This window comes from Monopterus albus, unplaced genomic scaffold (genome assembly GCF_001952655.1).
Source record: "Monopterus albus unplaced genomic scaffold, M_albus_1.0 scaffold47.1, whole genome shotgun sequence".
Taxonomy (NCBI): domain Eukaryota; kingdom Metazoa; phylum Chordata; class Actinopteri; order Synbranchiformes; family Synbranchidae; genus Monopterus; species Monopterus albus.
In genome coordinates this window covers 860,894-875,064 of record NW_018127927.1, presented here as the reverse complement: position 1 = coordinate 875,064, position 14,171 = coordinate 860,894, and the positions used below count along the sequence as shown (strand labels likewise).

The following is a 14,171-nucleotide window of genomic DNA, read 5'->3' as shown; positions in this document are numbered from 1 at the left end:
AAATCTATTGTGTGTTTAATAGTGTGTGTCTAGTGGAAGCTAAAGATTATGTTTCATATTGTAGAATCTAGTTTGAATCAGTTTTGAATTTTGTCTTCAGATTCTTGTCTTGTTAGTGCAAACACACTCACATGCATTGTCTATGTTTGTGCATGTGTGTATGTACATGTGTATGTGTGGTGAAGAGAGGGGCTGTTTTTGAAGCAAAGTGAAGGCCATGCTGAGATGAGGGGGAAATAGGGCCATCATTACAGAAATGATAACTGAACATACAGTAGACAATAAAGGTCGATGTGTATTTGTGTTCAACAGTATGTGCATGCAAATGTGTGTGTGAGTTTATACTGACAAATGGGGTGTTTGTGCTGGATGGATTGTGTGCAACCAACGCCAGGGGCCAAAAAAAGGAGAGTTGTTTATCCATCTTTGCTTTATAGACACTTGCTGCACAGTGAGGTCACAATTAAATCTCACAAATGCACACAAACACAAACACACAAATACATAACTAACATGGTTGTTAAGTGGTTCGCGGCCTTGGAAGTGTTTGACAGGGAGTGCGTGTGAATGGCTTTGACTGTATATGACAAAGGGAACTAGCATCTCTGCCATCACTGGGTGAGGACATGTGTGTATGTGAGAAGCATATGTGGAGAGCAACAGGTGTTTCATGAAGTGGATGCGACACGTAGCCATGGGTGAGTGTGTTGTGTTGTGTGTCCACATTTTTACATCAGTATTGTACAAATGAGTCGTTACATATTCACCACTCTGCCACTGTTTCTCAGTTTAACATAAATGCTGTTTTTATCCGCTAATTAAGTTCAGCCATTTCAAATTTGCTTTTATTAATTTTTTAGCCTCTGTCCATGAAACATATTATTAGAGGTGCATTAACGTTAATTCATGTTGTCTGGACCAATGAAATAAATGATATGTTGTTTTGTTTTAGTTCTAAATGTCTTCACACTAACTTTTTACAAACTCACCAAGAGCTGGTGCATCCATGAGGTTATAGACAGACAGGCAGTCAGTGACTGGACAGTTGTGGAAACTATCATCCTACTGTATGTCATCAGAACAACATGAACCTACTAGGCTGGTCTTATCTGTTACGAGCCTGTCTGAGGGCAGACACCAAGGGCAAAGAGTAGAAGAAGAAGCAGGGTGAGTGCTGTGCTGTTGACTGTTGAGATGGATGATAAATATTGACCCTCATCCCTGAAATACTTAGGTTTAGTTTTTTTTGCATTTAGTACTACCTGTAATGCCCTGCGATGGACCGACGACCTGTCCAGGGTGTACCCCGCCTTTCGCACGATGCCAACTGGGTTTGGCTCTAGCCCCCCTGCGACCCCGTTCAGGACTGAGCGGTATAGAAAATGAGATGAGATGAGATGAGTACTACCTGTACCGTGACAGTGCTAACATTATAGACTGAAACTGGAAGTCTTACATCATGAATGTCTGGAAGTCTTACACCAAACAGGTACGTTGCTCAGTCTGCACAACACAATTTGATTGACAGCTTTCACATCATCCTAAACAAACCAAACTGGCAAATGCATCATTAATTATAAACCACACCACACAGGTGGTGAGGTGTGGAAGCTGGATGGAATTTGGAATATAGTCTTTTTCTTTTAATTAATTTAATTCATTTGCCCAGGCCCTTATTCAGTTTCCATCTGTGTGTGTGTGTCTGAACATGCAGTTACACATCGTGGCACATATAGCACACACACAAACTGACAGTCTTCCCATTTCATTACCTCTTTCAGTATGAATTTGAAACTCACAACAACCATTCTTTCTCTCTGTCTCTCACTGAACCCACAACATCAGATCCTATTATTTACACAAACCACAACCTTATGCTTAATGGAGGCCCTCATAAGCAGAAAAGAGACTCAGAGAGAAACCCCAGTGGATCCTGCTCACTGACTGAGGACAGTGTGCAGATTGTGTGTGCATGAGTGAGAAAACACGTAAAAAGACTGAGTGACGCTCCAAACTAGAATAAACAAGAATAAAGTCAGAGCAGAGCTGGACACAGAGAGCAAGCAGACAATCAGTGAGAGGGTGTGAGCTGATCATCAGTTAGCTCTGGGATTATCGCTCACCATTCATCCTCTGTAGTGAACCCTCGTTACTTGGAAAGGGAAATGACTGCGAACAGGGAAACAGAAGGAAACTAGGATTCAGATCTCAGAAGTGAAATGCCGTCCTTCTTCTCTTTGTCTCTCCATCCTGTCCTACATGTCTCGATCACTTTGTTGCTCTCTGTTTTGTTCCTAGCCATCTCTCCCTCTCTCCCTCCTTGGGCTGGTATGGGCAGCAGGGAGATTCAGATTTCAGATTGCTGCTGCAATAGTGACATCAGGGATGTGCTATGCCAACTGTGCCTTGGATCATCAAAGAGAGATAGAGAGAGAGTGTGAAAGGATAGTGGCAGTGGCACAGATCGTCCATGCACAAACACTAACTCAAAAGCATACAGCAGGGAGCAAGACTATCTGAACTAGCAGTGTCTTTATGTGTGTGATGCACAGCTCAGCAAGGTAGCGTGTGTTTGCTGCTCATATCACAGGGAGCACAGCAGTCCCACACCCACCAGTGTCACCTGACATCTTTATCCAGGCAACCTGCCCACCTCACCAAGAAACCACCACCCATCCAAGTCACCTTGGGAGATCACATGTCCTCCAGGTCTTTATCACAGTGCATTTGGATACTGTACACACATGCACGTGTGCACACACACCTCAAAATAATCTCCAAAGATTCAAAGTGTAAGTCATCTAATTATTTCTTTCTGAAAACTGGGCTTGCACACAAAACTCCTATTGAGAAATTACCGTTTATCAGAAGTTGCACTTAAATTTCTTGCAGCAAAATGTAACAGTTTGAAAGACTTCATTATTCATTATTTTGGCTAATTGTGATGTCAGGGAGTCATCAGTGGCTGTAGAGCAGCTGTTAACCAGTCAGAGCCACAAACACAGCAGATTTTAATTCAAATGAAAAATATAGAAATGCTTCTCGTTCAAACCTCTGTGCTCAGTGGCCTTGCCTGTTTCTCAGTGGTAGCCTGCTGAAGCTGCACAGAACAGTTACTGTACAACTGCACTTCGTGCTCTGCTTTCACTGTCAGCCTGACCGTGTGTAGACTAGCAAATAAACAGAGAGGTGGCTGTGTAAGGTACTGATTAAAAAGCTCCAGGGACGCCAGAGACAGGAGTATCATTATTATTTATCAGATCCTTGTGGCTTCTCTCACACACCTGGGTACATGTGTGCAAGAGCTGCAGGGGGACACACAGAGAACATGGAGCACTGAAGCAAAGGGCAGACACATTCAGCAAACAGCAGACACACAATAACCGGACCTGTTTTGATACATAATTATGAGTAAAAAAATGAAAACCCCCCAAAAACTTAGACGCACTTTCACTGCTCCTAATCACTAATCATCAGCCCTTCAAACTGATACAATTTGGGCCTTTCGAGCAGTAAGGTTGAATTCTCACCCAAGAGAAGACATTAATTACATTGGATCTCTCTAACAGAGTCACGCTGTGCCAAATAAAGACAACAGAGACACAGCGTGGATGTATAGACCTCATTACTCAGGCAAACCACACAGTTCTCTCAAGACAAGGAGCACAAGTACTCCTCTTATATAGCACATGAATACATATGTTTGTAAAGCGTGACGATAATGTGACACAAGCACGGGACAGCTTTGCAACAAAAACAATAAAAAAGAAGAGAAACTGTCATTTTCTTTTCTTCTTTGTTGTGGTGCAGGACACATTCCAGTTTTACAGATTTTCAGTGTCTTGGGGGGGACGAGAAGGATGGTATGGGAAGAGAAGCCAGGAGAGGTTTGCAAGGAAGATGAAGAAGTGATGCAGGGGAAGGAAGGAACAAAAGGAAGAGTTGAAAGAAAGAGCTACTGTAAGAGCGCAGCGAGTGACACAGGGACAGAATTTCGTGAAAATGTGCACATGTGTATCATTTTCTTGTTATAGCTTTCTATGGTGGTACAAGCAAGCATTGTGGTGATAACTGCATCCATGCTCTTGCTGTCACAGTTCTGGATTCTAATATATCATTGCCATTTCTCTTCCTCTCTGTTCAGCCATCAAGTGGAGGGCTGCTATTGTAAAGACAGAGCAGGAAATGCTATCAAGTCCTGGGACAGAGAAAACATGCCTCTCCTCATGCTGAAGGCCTTCCAGCTGACTAAGGTTGTTTATTCCTCTTGGAGCTTCTGACAGGCTGTAATTCTACTTTAGGACAGAAAAAACATTAACGTGCTACACCATTGCTCAGCAGCAGTCCAACTTCTTTCCCCTTCTTTCAGATATGCTTTCTCTCAGGACCAAATGGAGACCGTGTCTCTCCTCGGTCATACAAAGTGCTCATTGTCCTCATGACCTCTCATGAGGGTCGTTGACTTCCTCTGGTCTCTGCATGCCCAGACTGCATTCAAGAGCCTGGCTATAAAAGGCAAAGCAGAGATGACAGGGGATTAGGGCCTCAGTGTCACTGCTATTTCGCATTAAAAGTCTTATCTCTACCACAGAGACCCATACTGACTAGTCTCATATAATTCTTACATCAACTCTGTAAATCTGTCAAAAACCATCATGGTGCCAATTTTCTTTTAGTTATCCTGGAATTATATTTTATTAATATAATACTGATGCCCTAGTTTAAATCAATTTTTATTTTGCATTATAGTCTTTATTACTGTTTTATTCATGCACTTTATTAACAAAACACTATGCTGCTTCTCTTCGGGGATCACTGAAGCCAGCAAGATTCCTTGGATATGAGTTTTCTCTAGCTTTTTTTTCCCAGTTTTTACATTTTACAAATAAGAGTGCGACAGTGGTACATTCTTTAGCACCGACACCTCACAGTATATTCTCCTCATGCCCAACTGGATTTTCTACATGCACTTGGGCTTCTTGGGCAGATCCAGGGAGTGGCTGGGGTGGCACCAGCCACCCAGGGATCTGAATGGCCACCCCTGTGAGAGTAAAGATGTGTTGCTTGTCAGTATTAATGAATGAAAAACAAAGACAAATTGGGTTTGGAGACAATCCTAGCCGTCATTGGGCGAGAGGAGAGTCCGATGATGCGCCTTGCTGCTGGTGTACCTGCTGACTGTCAGGAGGAGAGGAGACCCTGGAGAGGTTGCCAGTCTATCAACAGGGCTGTCCAAGGTGTACCCTGACTCCTGCCTAATGTCAGCTGGAACTGACCCCAACCCTGTACCAGGGCACACAGAGACAGACAACCATTCCCATCACTCTGTGTGTGTGAATGTGTGATGACAGATTGAGGGTGTCTGGACACACCGGGGGCCGATGATGCGTCTTGCTGCTGGTGTGCTTGCTGACTGTCAGCTGCACTCGCAGAGATGCCTGCTCTGCTCCCGGCAACAAGAAAAAAAGGAGATGGCACCGGTTTCCAAACTGGTACACTCAGTCTCATTTCTCTCTATCTGTCTGGTTTAGTTTTCCTTGTTTTGTCATTTGTCTTCACACAAGAATCAACTGGCATCACATAGATGTCTCCTGCCTGAGAAGCTTTGCTCCCCAGCATTAAATTGCTTCTGTGTGACAGAGAAAAAGAGGAGCAATTTGCAGCCACTTTCCACACCTCATATCTCATCACATGAGGTGTTAAAAGGCCTCGCTGGCATTTTTTGATAAAATGCACATTCTTTAAGAAATGCTACAGTACAGAGCAGACACACAATAACCGGACCTGTTTTGATACATAATTATGAGTAAAAAAATGAAAACCCCCCAAAAACTTAGACGCACTTTCACTGCTCCTAATCACTAATCATCAGCCCTTCAAACTGATACAATTTGGGCCTTTCGAGCAGTAAGGTTGAATTCTCACCCAAGAGAAGACATTAATTACATTGGATCTCTCTAACAGAGTCACGCTGTGCCAAATAAAGACAACAGAGACACAGCGTGGATGTATAGACCTCATTACTCAGGCAAACCACACAGTTCTCTCAAGACAAGGAGCACAAGTACTCCTCTTATATAGCACATGAATACATATGTTTGTAAAGCGTGACGATAATGTGACACAAGCACGGGACAGCTTTGCAACAAAAACAATAAAAAAGAAGAGAAACTGTCATTTTCTTTTCTTCTTTGTTGTGGTGCAGGACACATTCCAGTTTTACAGATTTTCAGTGTCTTGGGGGGGACGAGAAGGATGGTATGGGAAGAGAAGCCAGGAGAGGTTTGCAAGGAAGATGAAGAAGTGATGCAGGGGAAGGAAGGAACAAAAGGAAGAGTTGAAAGAAAGAGCTACTGTAAGAGCGCAGCGAGTGACACAGGGACAGAATTTCGTGAAAATGTGCACATGTGTATCATTTTCTTGTTATAGCTTTCTATGGTGGTACAAGCAAGCATTGTGGTGATAACTGCATCCATGCTCTTGCTGTCACAGTTCTGGATTCTAATATATCATTGCCATTTCTCTTCCTCTCTGTTCAGCCATCAAGTGGAGGGCTGCTATTGTAAAGACAGAGCAGGAAACGCTATCAAGTCCTGGGACAGAGAAAACATGCCTCTCCTCATGCTGAAGGCCTTCCAGCTGACTAAGGTTGTTTATTCCTCTTGGAGCTTCTGACAGGCTGTAATTCTACTTTAGGACAGAAAAAACATTAACGTGCTACACCATTGCTCAGCAGCAGTCCAACTTCTTTCCCCTTCTTTCAGATATGCTTTCTCTCAGGACCAAATGGAGACCGTGTCTCTCCTCGGTCATACAAAGTGCTCATTGTCCTCATGACCTCTCATGAGGGTCGTTGACTTCCTCTGGTCTCTGCATGCCCAGACTGCATTCAAGAGCCTGGCTATAAAAGGCAAAGCAGAGATGACAGGGGATTAGGGCCTCAGTGTCACTGCTATTTCGCATTAAAAGTCTTATCTCTACCACAGAGACCCATACTGACTAGTCTCATATAATTCTTACATCAACTCTGTAAATCTGTCAAAAACCATCATGGTGCCAATTTTCTTTTAGTTATCCTGGAATTATATTTTATTAATATAATACTGATGCCCTAGTTTAAATCAATTTTTATTTTGCATTATAGTCTTTATTACTGTTTTATTCATGCACTTTATTAACAAAACACTATGCTGCTTCTCTTCGGGGATCACTGAAGCCAGCAAGATTCCTTGGATATGAGTTTTCTCTAGCTTTTTTTTCCCAGTTTTTACATTTTACAAATAAGAGTGCGACAGTGGTACATTCTTTAGCACCGACACCTCACAGTATATTCTCCTCATGCCCAACTGGATTTTCTACATGCACTTGGGCTTCTTGGGCAGATCCAGGGAGTGGCTGGGGTGGCACCAGCCACCCAGGGATCTGAATGGCCACCCCTGTGAGAGTAAAGATGTGTTGCTTGTCAGTATTAATGAATGAAAAACAAAGACAAATTGGGTTTGGAGACAATCCTAGCCGTCATTGGGCGAGAGGAGAGTCCGATGATGCGCCTTGCTGCTGGTGTACCTGCTGACTGTCAGGAGGAGAGGAGACCCTGGAGAGGTTGCCAGTCTATCAACAGGGCTGTCCAAGGTGTACCCTGACTCCTGCCTAATGTCAGCTGGAACTGACCCCAACCCTGTACCAGGGCACACAGAGACAGACAACCATTCCCATCACTCTGTGTGTGTGAATGTGTGATGACAGATTGAGGGTGTCTGGACACACCGGGGGCCGATGATGCGTCTTGCTGCTGGTGTGCTTGCTGACTGTCAGCTGCACTCGCAGAGATGCCTGCTCTGCTCCCGGCAACAAGAAAAAAAGGAGATGGCACCGGTTTCCAAACTGGTACACTCAGTCTCATTTCTCTCTATCTGTCTGGTTTAGTTTTCCTTGTTTTGTCATTTGTCTTCACACAAGAATCAACTGGTATCACATAGATGTCTCCTGCCTGAGAAGCTTTGCTCCCCAGCATTAAATTGCTTCTGTGTGACAGAGAAAAAGAGGAGCAATTTGCAGCCACTTTCCACACCTCATATCTCATCACATGAGGTGTTAAAAGGCCTCGCTGGCATTTTTTGATAAAATGCACATTCTTTAAGAAATGCTACAGTACAGAGCTGAGTAACTAATCTTTCCCTGCAAGCTTTACTATTACAGTTAGCTTATCAATCACTCTGATAACTGAACAAGAGTTGCACAATCCTTGAAAGTCATAAGTTCTGATTTTACTCCATCTAAAAAGCAGAAGTTCCACAGAAGTGATCTTAAGGCTCTGAAGATGAGTACTGTTGAAGAAAAGAATGACAACCTGCATTTCCTCAATTCTGCCAAAAATGTACTTCCCAACTCTCTGACATGCTTTGGTTAGAAGATGAGAACCTGGGGAATTCCAGCCATGATGAAAGAGCGCAGCTAACTATAGAGTAAACAGGGATAGACCAACCTGAGAAAAAAGAGAAATCATTAATGCATCAAAGCCTGTCAAAAGAATATAGTTTAAAAGTGTGAAAGTGCAAACACAGCAGAAGATGAGCATTTCACTCTTGAAAGGGTGATTCAACCCTGCTGACTCTGTATTAGCCCCTACTGAGGTTGTTTGTATCTGCCTGTCAGTAAGAAGGGATAATGGGGAAAATAGCAGGATAGATTGTGAGATTAGGCTGCACAGTTTTGACAACAAGAACCATGACTAACAGACATTAAGAGCCTCCAGCACTTCATCACAAAGGAAAACAATGATAATGATATCATTATTAGACTCATCCTTCTTTATGGAAATGTCTGGTTTGTTATAACTTGGGCCTTATTTCTGTAGTTTTGACCATTGTTTCTGTCATATGTACTCACCAAAGTAACTGCTGAAATCTGAAAACATGAAATCATCACTACAACAAAGTGTAGTCTTCTTCCCCTGATTGTCTGCTCCTCTGAGGTGTCCTCTTTAAACTGTAATCAAAGAGAGGCGAACGAGGTGAGGGATGTGCTGGGGTAGACACACATCTGTCTCACCCTCTGTCCTATCCTCTCTATCTTCAATGTGTGTGTATTTCTTAGCTGCAACCGATCAGATCACAAGGCTGAGAGCACTCAACATGAGCTGCATGAGCAGACCGACGCACCCAGAGTATATCAATTACAGCGAAATTCTGTGTTGTGTGTGTGTGTGTGTGTGTGTGTGCCTTTGTATTACTTACATCATGAGGACCAAAACCTGTTAACACAATCACACTATGGGGACTTGGCCATCACTGAATTTTAGGGTGGCAACATGGTTTAGGGTTAGGATGAGGTTAGGTTAAGCATTAGGGTCAAGTGTTAGGTGTTAGGTAAATAGTGGTTCAGAATCAGAATCAGCTTTATTGGCCAGGTGTGTTGGACAAACGAGGAATTAGACTCTGGTACAGCGGCTCTCACATGGTACATGGCCTTATGTAAAGCAGCAGTGGGCAAGTAACCAATATAAGGCTGAGAACAGAAGTAAAGAAGTAATGTGCAATCAAGCAAAGGAATGTGCCTTAGGAGTAAAAATAAAGTACTATATACACAATCTGGATTTGACGGATCTGGATATGTACAGACCCTGGTGCTAGTAAAAAAAAACAGGTGGTTTTAATGGTAGGGCTTGTAAAAGGGAACCGAGACAATGTAAACATACAACTCAGGGCTGAGCACAGACGGCTGAGGAGACCAAGACGAACAGGGGAGTAGACAGACTAACGGCAGGAACCAGGAGAGGAGGAGGATCAGAACGGACAGGTGTAAAGACGACTAAGGAGGAGGATTGGTGAACAAAAAAACAAGACATCCACAGCACAGGAACTGTCAGCGTGGAAAAACAAAATGGCGTACAATACATCCCACGAAATATATATTTGTTACAGGGTATGCGAGTTAGGAAAGTTTGGTAAGTAACGTAATGCACGTTAAGTCACGTACTTTGGGTAAGTAATGCTCCGGGAGCGTCTGCAAGAGTTATATATAAGATAGGGAAGTCATTAAGCTAACGCGCCTCAGCTGTGCGCGACAACCCACGAGTCACTAATTACATAAAGCAAAACAGCTGAGGCGCGGATCCCACAAAAAGAGTAGGAGAGAGAAAAGAAAAAGAGAGGCAGGTCGTGCAAACAGAGGCAGGTCGAGAGAACAGAGGAGAGAAAGGCGGAAGAGAGGCAGGTCGTGCCGAGCGGACATGACACATACAGCATCATTCTCCTAATCCATGCTCTAACCCACATGTCAGCTTCATGTACATTAAACACCTTGTCACTCACAGGGCTCCAGATCAATGACACAGGGCAAGTGGATAAGCAGGTGAAAACATGAGGACAGATTTCATTACAAACAAAATCGATTAAATCAATACATCATGTGTCTGTGTGTGTATTATTCTTGACATCACTAGAATAATATACAAGCCTGGTCATGAGGTAGGGAGAAACGCTCATCCACAAGCGATTGCTTTTACAACACCTATGTCAAGTTGCGGCCCCAACCAAGCTCCACCTTCATGGTGAAATATGACAGCTACTTACAAATAAGCTCAGAGCACATATCATATCCTCTTTCTCTAGAAAGCCAGAGATATGCATCTTTACATCTAATAACAAAAGTGTGTGTGTGCATGTGTATGTGCATATGTACTTGTACAGCTATATATAACCTGAAGACCAGTTTAAGTTTTATTTGACTGTGTGTGAGACATTTACAGTACCTTTTTATAAAGCAAGATAAGGATAATCACCTTTATCGGCCAAGTATGTTACACACAAGGAATTTGTTTCCGGTACAGAACCGATGGCAGCCATCTGCGGCGCCACCTCAACCAATGGCTCTAACTATCGGGGGCAATGCGGGGGGACTTCAACCTTCTGGTTAGGAGATGACTGCTCTACCCACTGCACCAATGTCGCCTCCCCTTATGTACTTTATATAATAGTATAGAGCATACTGTAATAGTAACCTATATGCAGTAATTGTATACTATTATAATACTATACTATAATACTAGTCTATACATAAACCCCAAAATAACACATATAGATCTCCATTTTACAATACTACGCAGATTTTTGCTTCATTTCCAATACCACTGGATTTTGCTACTTTAGCAAAAGGTCTGAAACTGACCTCTGCACTCACTTGCTCTTCAACAACCTCACTGAATCTGATATGTCCTGTTAACCAGCTGACTGTGAATATATAGAGTCAGTGCTTGGCCACCCTTCTGTTACTGATGTCCTTGTGAGAAAATATTCTCTCTGCTGCTCTCTCTCTGCCTTTGCTGCAGACATCTGAAAGCTCAAATATATCCTGGGTCATTGCTGTTCTTCCCTATTCTTCTGAGTTGTTGTTTATTTGAACTCCTTTTTCTTACCATTTTTATTGCTATTTATTATTGTTATATTATCACTTAAAGAATATATTCAAAGAAATCGCTACAGATTTTGTGAAATATGCTTATTTGCCTTCTTCCCAAAAGTTATTCGAAAGACTGATACCACTGTCTGAAGGATAAGCTACAGTCACAAGCCAATTAGCCAACTTAGCATGAAAACTGGAAATGAGGAAACATCTAGCCTGGTTTTGTTCAGAAAAAAGCAGAAATTAACACTTTTGTTTATTTATTTATTGTTTACAAATTAAACAAATGATATAATATGTTAAGTTGAGTCTTAGACATGCTGGCGGGTGCAAGCCATTTTCTCCCATCCAGGTTTTATGCTAGGCTAAGCTAACCACCTACTGTCCATATTTTTATTTAACAGGTAGCCTATAAGAAAGGATGGATTGTCTCATCTATAACTGTAACTCTCAGTACAAACGTAATGTGATAATATCTATAACTGTAACTCTCAGTACAAACATAATGTAATAATATACAAACATAATATTACGGGGGTGGCTGTGGCTCAGGAGGTAGAGCGGGTCGTTTCCTAACCGGATGATTAGCGGTTCGATTCCCGGCTTGTCCAGTCAACATATCGAAGTGTCCTTGAGCAAGACACTGTACCCCCAGTTGCTCCCGGTGATGTCACTGGTGTGTGAATGTTTGGGAGTGTGAATGGCCAAATAGTGTGAAAGCGCTTTGAGTATGCTGTAAAGCATACAAAGGCGCTATACAAATATTAGACCATTAATGAATATGGACATTTCCCAAACCATCTATTCATTTAAAATCAAAAATAATTTTCGACTTCTGTCATTGATTAACTTCTAAAGGCAGATTTTGCTAAAACCTTCCAAACTTGGAATTTCTTAACAAAGCTCCTATAAAGCTGTAAATGGCAGTTTTGTGAAAGAGACTGGAGAATGACCTGAAATTTTACAATATGATTTTCATCCAGTATGTGTACAGAAAATGACAATAGTTTGGTCAACATATGTGCATGTATACGCTTACACACAATCCTCCGATGAAGCATTTTTAATTTTCATAGTAGAACAAATGCAGTCATTTGCCTTATGCAAATAAGAAAATCATAAACACAAGCAAAGCAGCTGCAATTGAGCAGCCCTGCACAATCAATCACGGCGTGTGTGTGTGACAGATGCATTGCTCACAAAAACTAATTCCAAACAACACAGATGGCACAAAGAAAAACATGACAACATGGCACAAGCTCTCAGTCATCACCATGCACTCAAGAGTAGCCTCTGAGCAGAGGATCAATCACTGCATGAGAAGGAAGAGGATAAAATGACATAAGAGAAATGAAACTGAAAGGAAAGCAAGCATAAACACACACAAACACTCATCCAAATGTGCGTGGGTGTTTACAGCTGAGGGCCCAGTGTGGAGGACTAAACCAGCTGCAATCCAACAGCCTCAGACACAACAAGAAGTCATCCTGGCTGTCTTATCAAACAGGCAATAGTGGGAATTCCTGGAATAAACACACATTTGATTCGTGTTTCTGTGGCTATAAATGAGCCACCTGAGAGTATGATGTAACCAGCAACCATGTGGATCTCTTAGTAAAAACTAGTCAATTGAGCAGAGAGGCACACTGGAGTGATAGCAAGGTGCTTCTGGTTCAGAAGCACAAAATGGATGTACAGTGGCACAAACCTTCAGCTGTGCTCTCCAGCTGTTTAATTTTAGCCAGTAACACCATGTGAAATGATGACTTAAAATGGCAACATTTTGTGCCCAATTCAGTTAATTCCACTGGTACTGCACTGATCAGCAGACTCACTCACAGGGGCAAAGTAAAGACTTGAATTTTTCATGTAAAATTCAGCTTTGGTGAATTGTGACCCATAATTTGCACCACTGCTCAACAGCAAAGCAAGCCATCTTGAAAATATAAGTCATATAAGAACAAATTAAATGAGATTTTGAGGAGATGTAAGAAACAATATTACTCTACAGTATTAGAGGATAAGAAAAACAACATGAGAGGTACTTGGAATATATTAAATAAATTGATTAGAAATAGTCCCAGCAAGAGTAACTACCCTCAATATTTTATGGATAATGATACACCGGTCAATAAATTGGAGGATGCAGTAGATAAGTTTAATAGTTTTTTTATGAATGTTGGTCCTAGTTTAGCAAGAAGCATTTGTACAGATGATACATCCGTCACTATAAATAATAATACAATTGAAAGGAACATGAGTTCTATGTTCTTGAAGCCCATGGTTGAAAAGGAAATTATAAAGATAGTGAATAAATGTGGTATCAAAACATCTAGTGATAGTGATGGCATCATTATGACAACTGTTAAATGGGTGATTGAGGAGATATGCAAACCATTAACCCATATTTTTAACAGGTCGTTTCAACTTGGGCAGTTCCCCAATAATATGAAAATAGCAAAGGTTATTCCACTGTATAAATCTGGTGATAAGCACAACTTCACAAATTATAGACCGGTTTCTCTGTTGTCACAATTTTCAAAAATTCTGGAAAAACTCTTTAATAACAGATTAGATACATTTATTGACAAACATAAAATCCTCTCTGATTGCCAATATGGTTTTAGGTCGAACCGATCGACATCTTTGGCCATTACCGACCTGATGGAGGACATTACAAGTGCTATGGATGAGAAGAAATACACGATGGGGATATTTATTGACCTAAAAAAAGCATTTGACACAATCAATCATGAATTATTAATGGA

General features: G+C 41.8%; 1 protein-coding gene across 3 annotated transcripts in view; it reads right to left on the bottom strand.

Annotated features, from left to right (window-relative positions):
* The window catches only part of lhfpl7 (LHFPL tetraspan subfamily member 7), a 153,365-nt gene that overhangs the window by 76,850 nt on the left and 62,344 nt on the right, over positions 1-14,171 (bottom strand). The window contains exon 3 of one of the 3 annotated variants that reach the window (XM_020600549.1): positions 6,587-6,901. The exons of the other annotated variants lie outside the window; for them this stretch is intronic. Coding sequence (XP_020456205.1) covers positions 6,810-6,901 — 92 coding nt within the window. The 3' untranslated portion in view covers positions 6,587-6,809. Of the gene's footprint in view, positions 1-6,586; positions 6,902-14,171 lie in introns of those variants that run through there. 3 annotated transcript variants of the gene reach the window in all.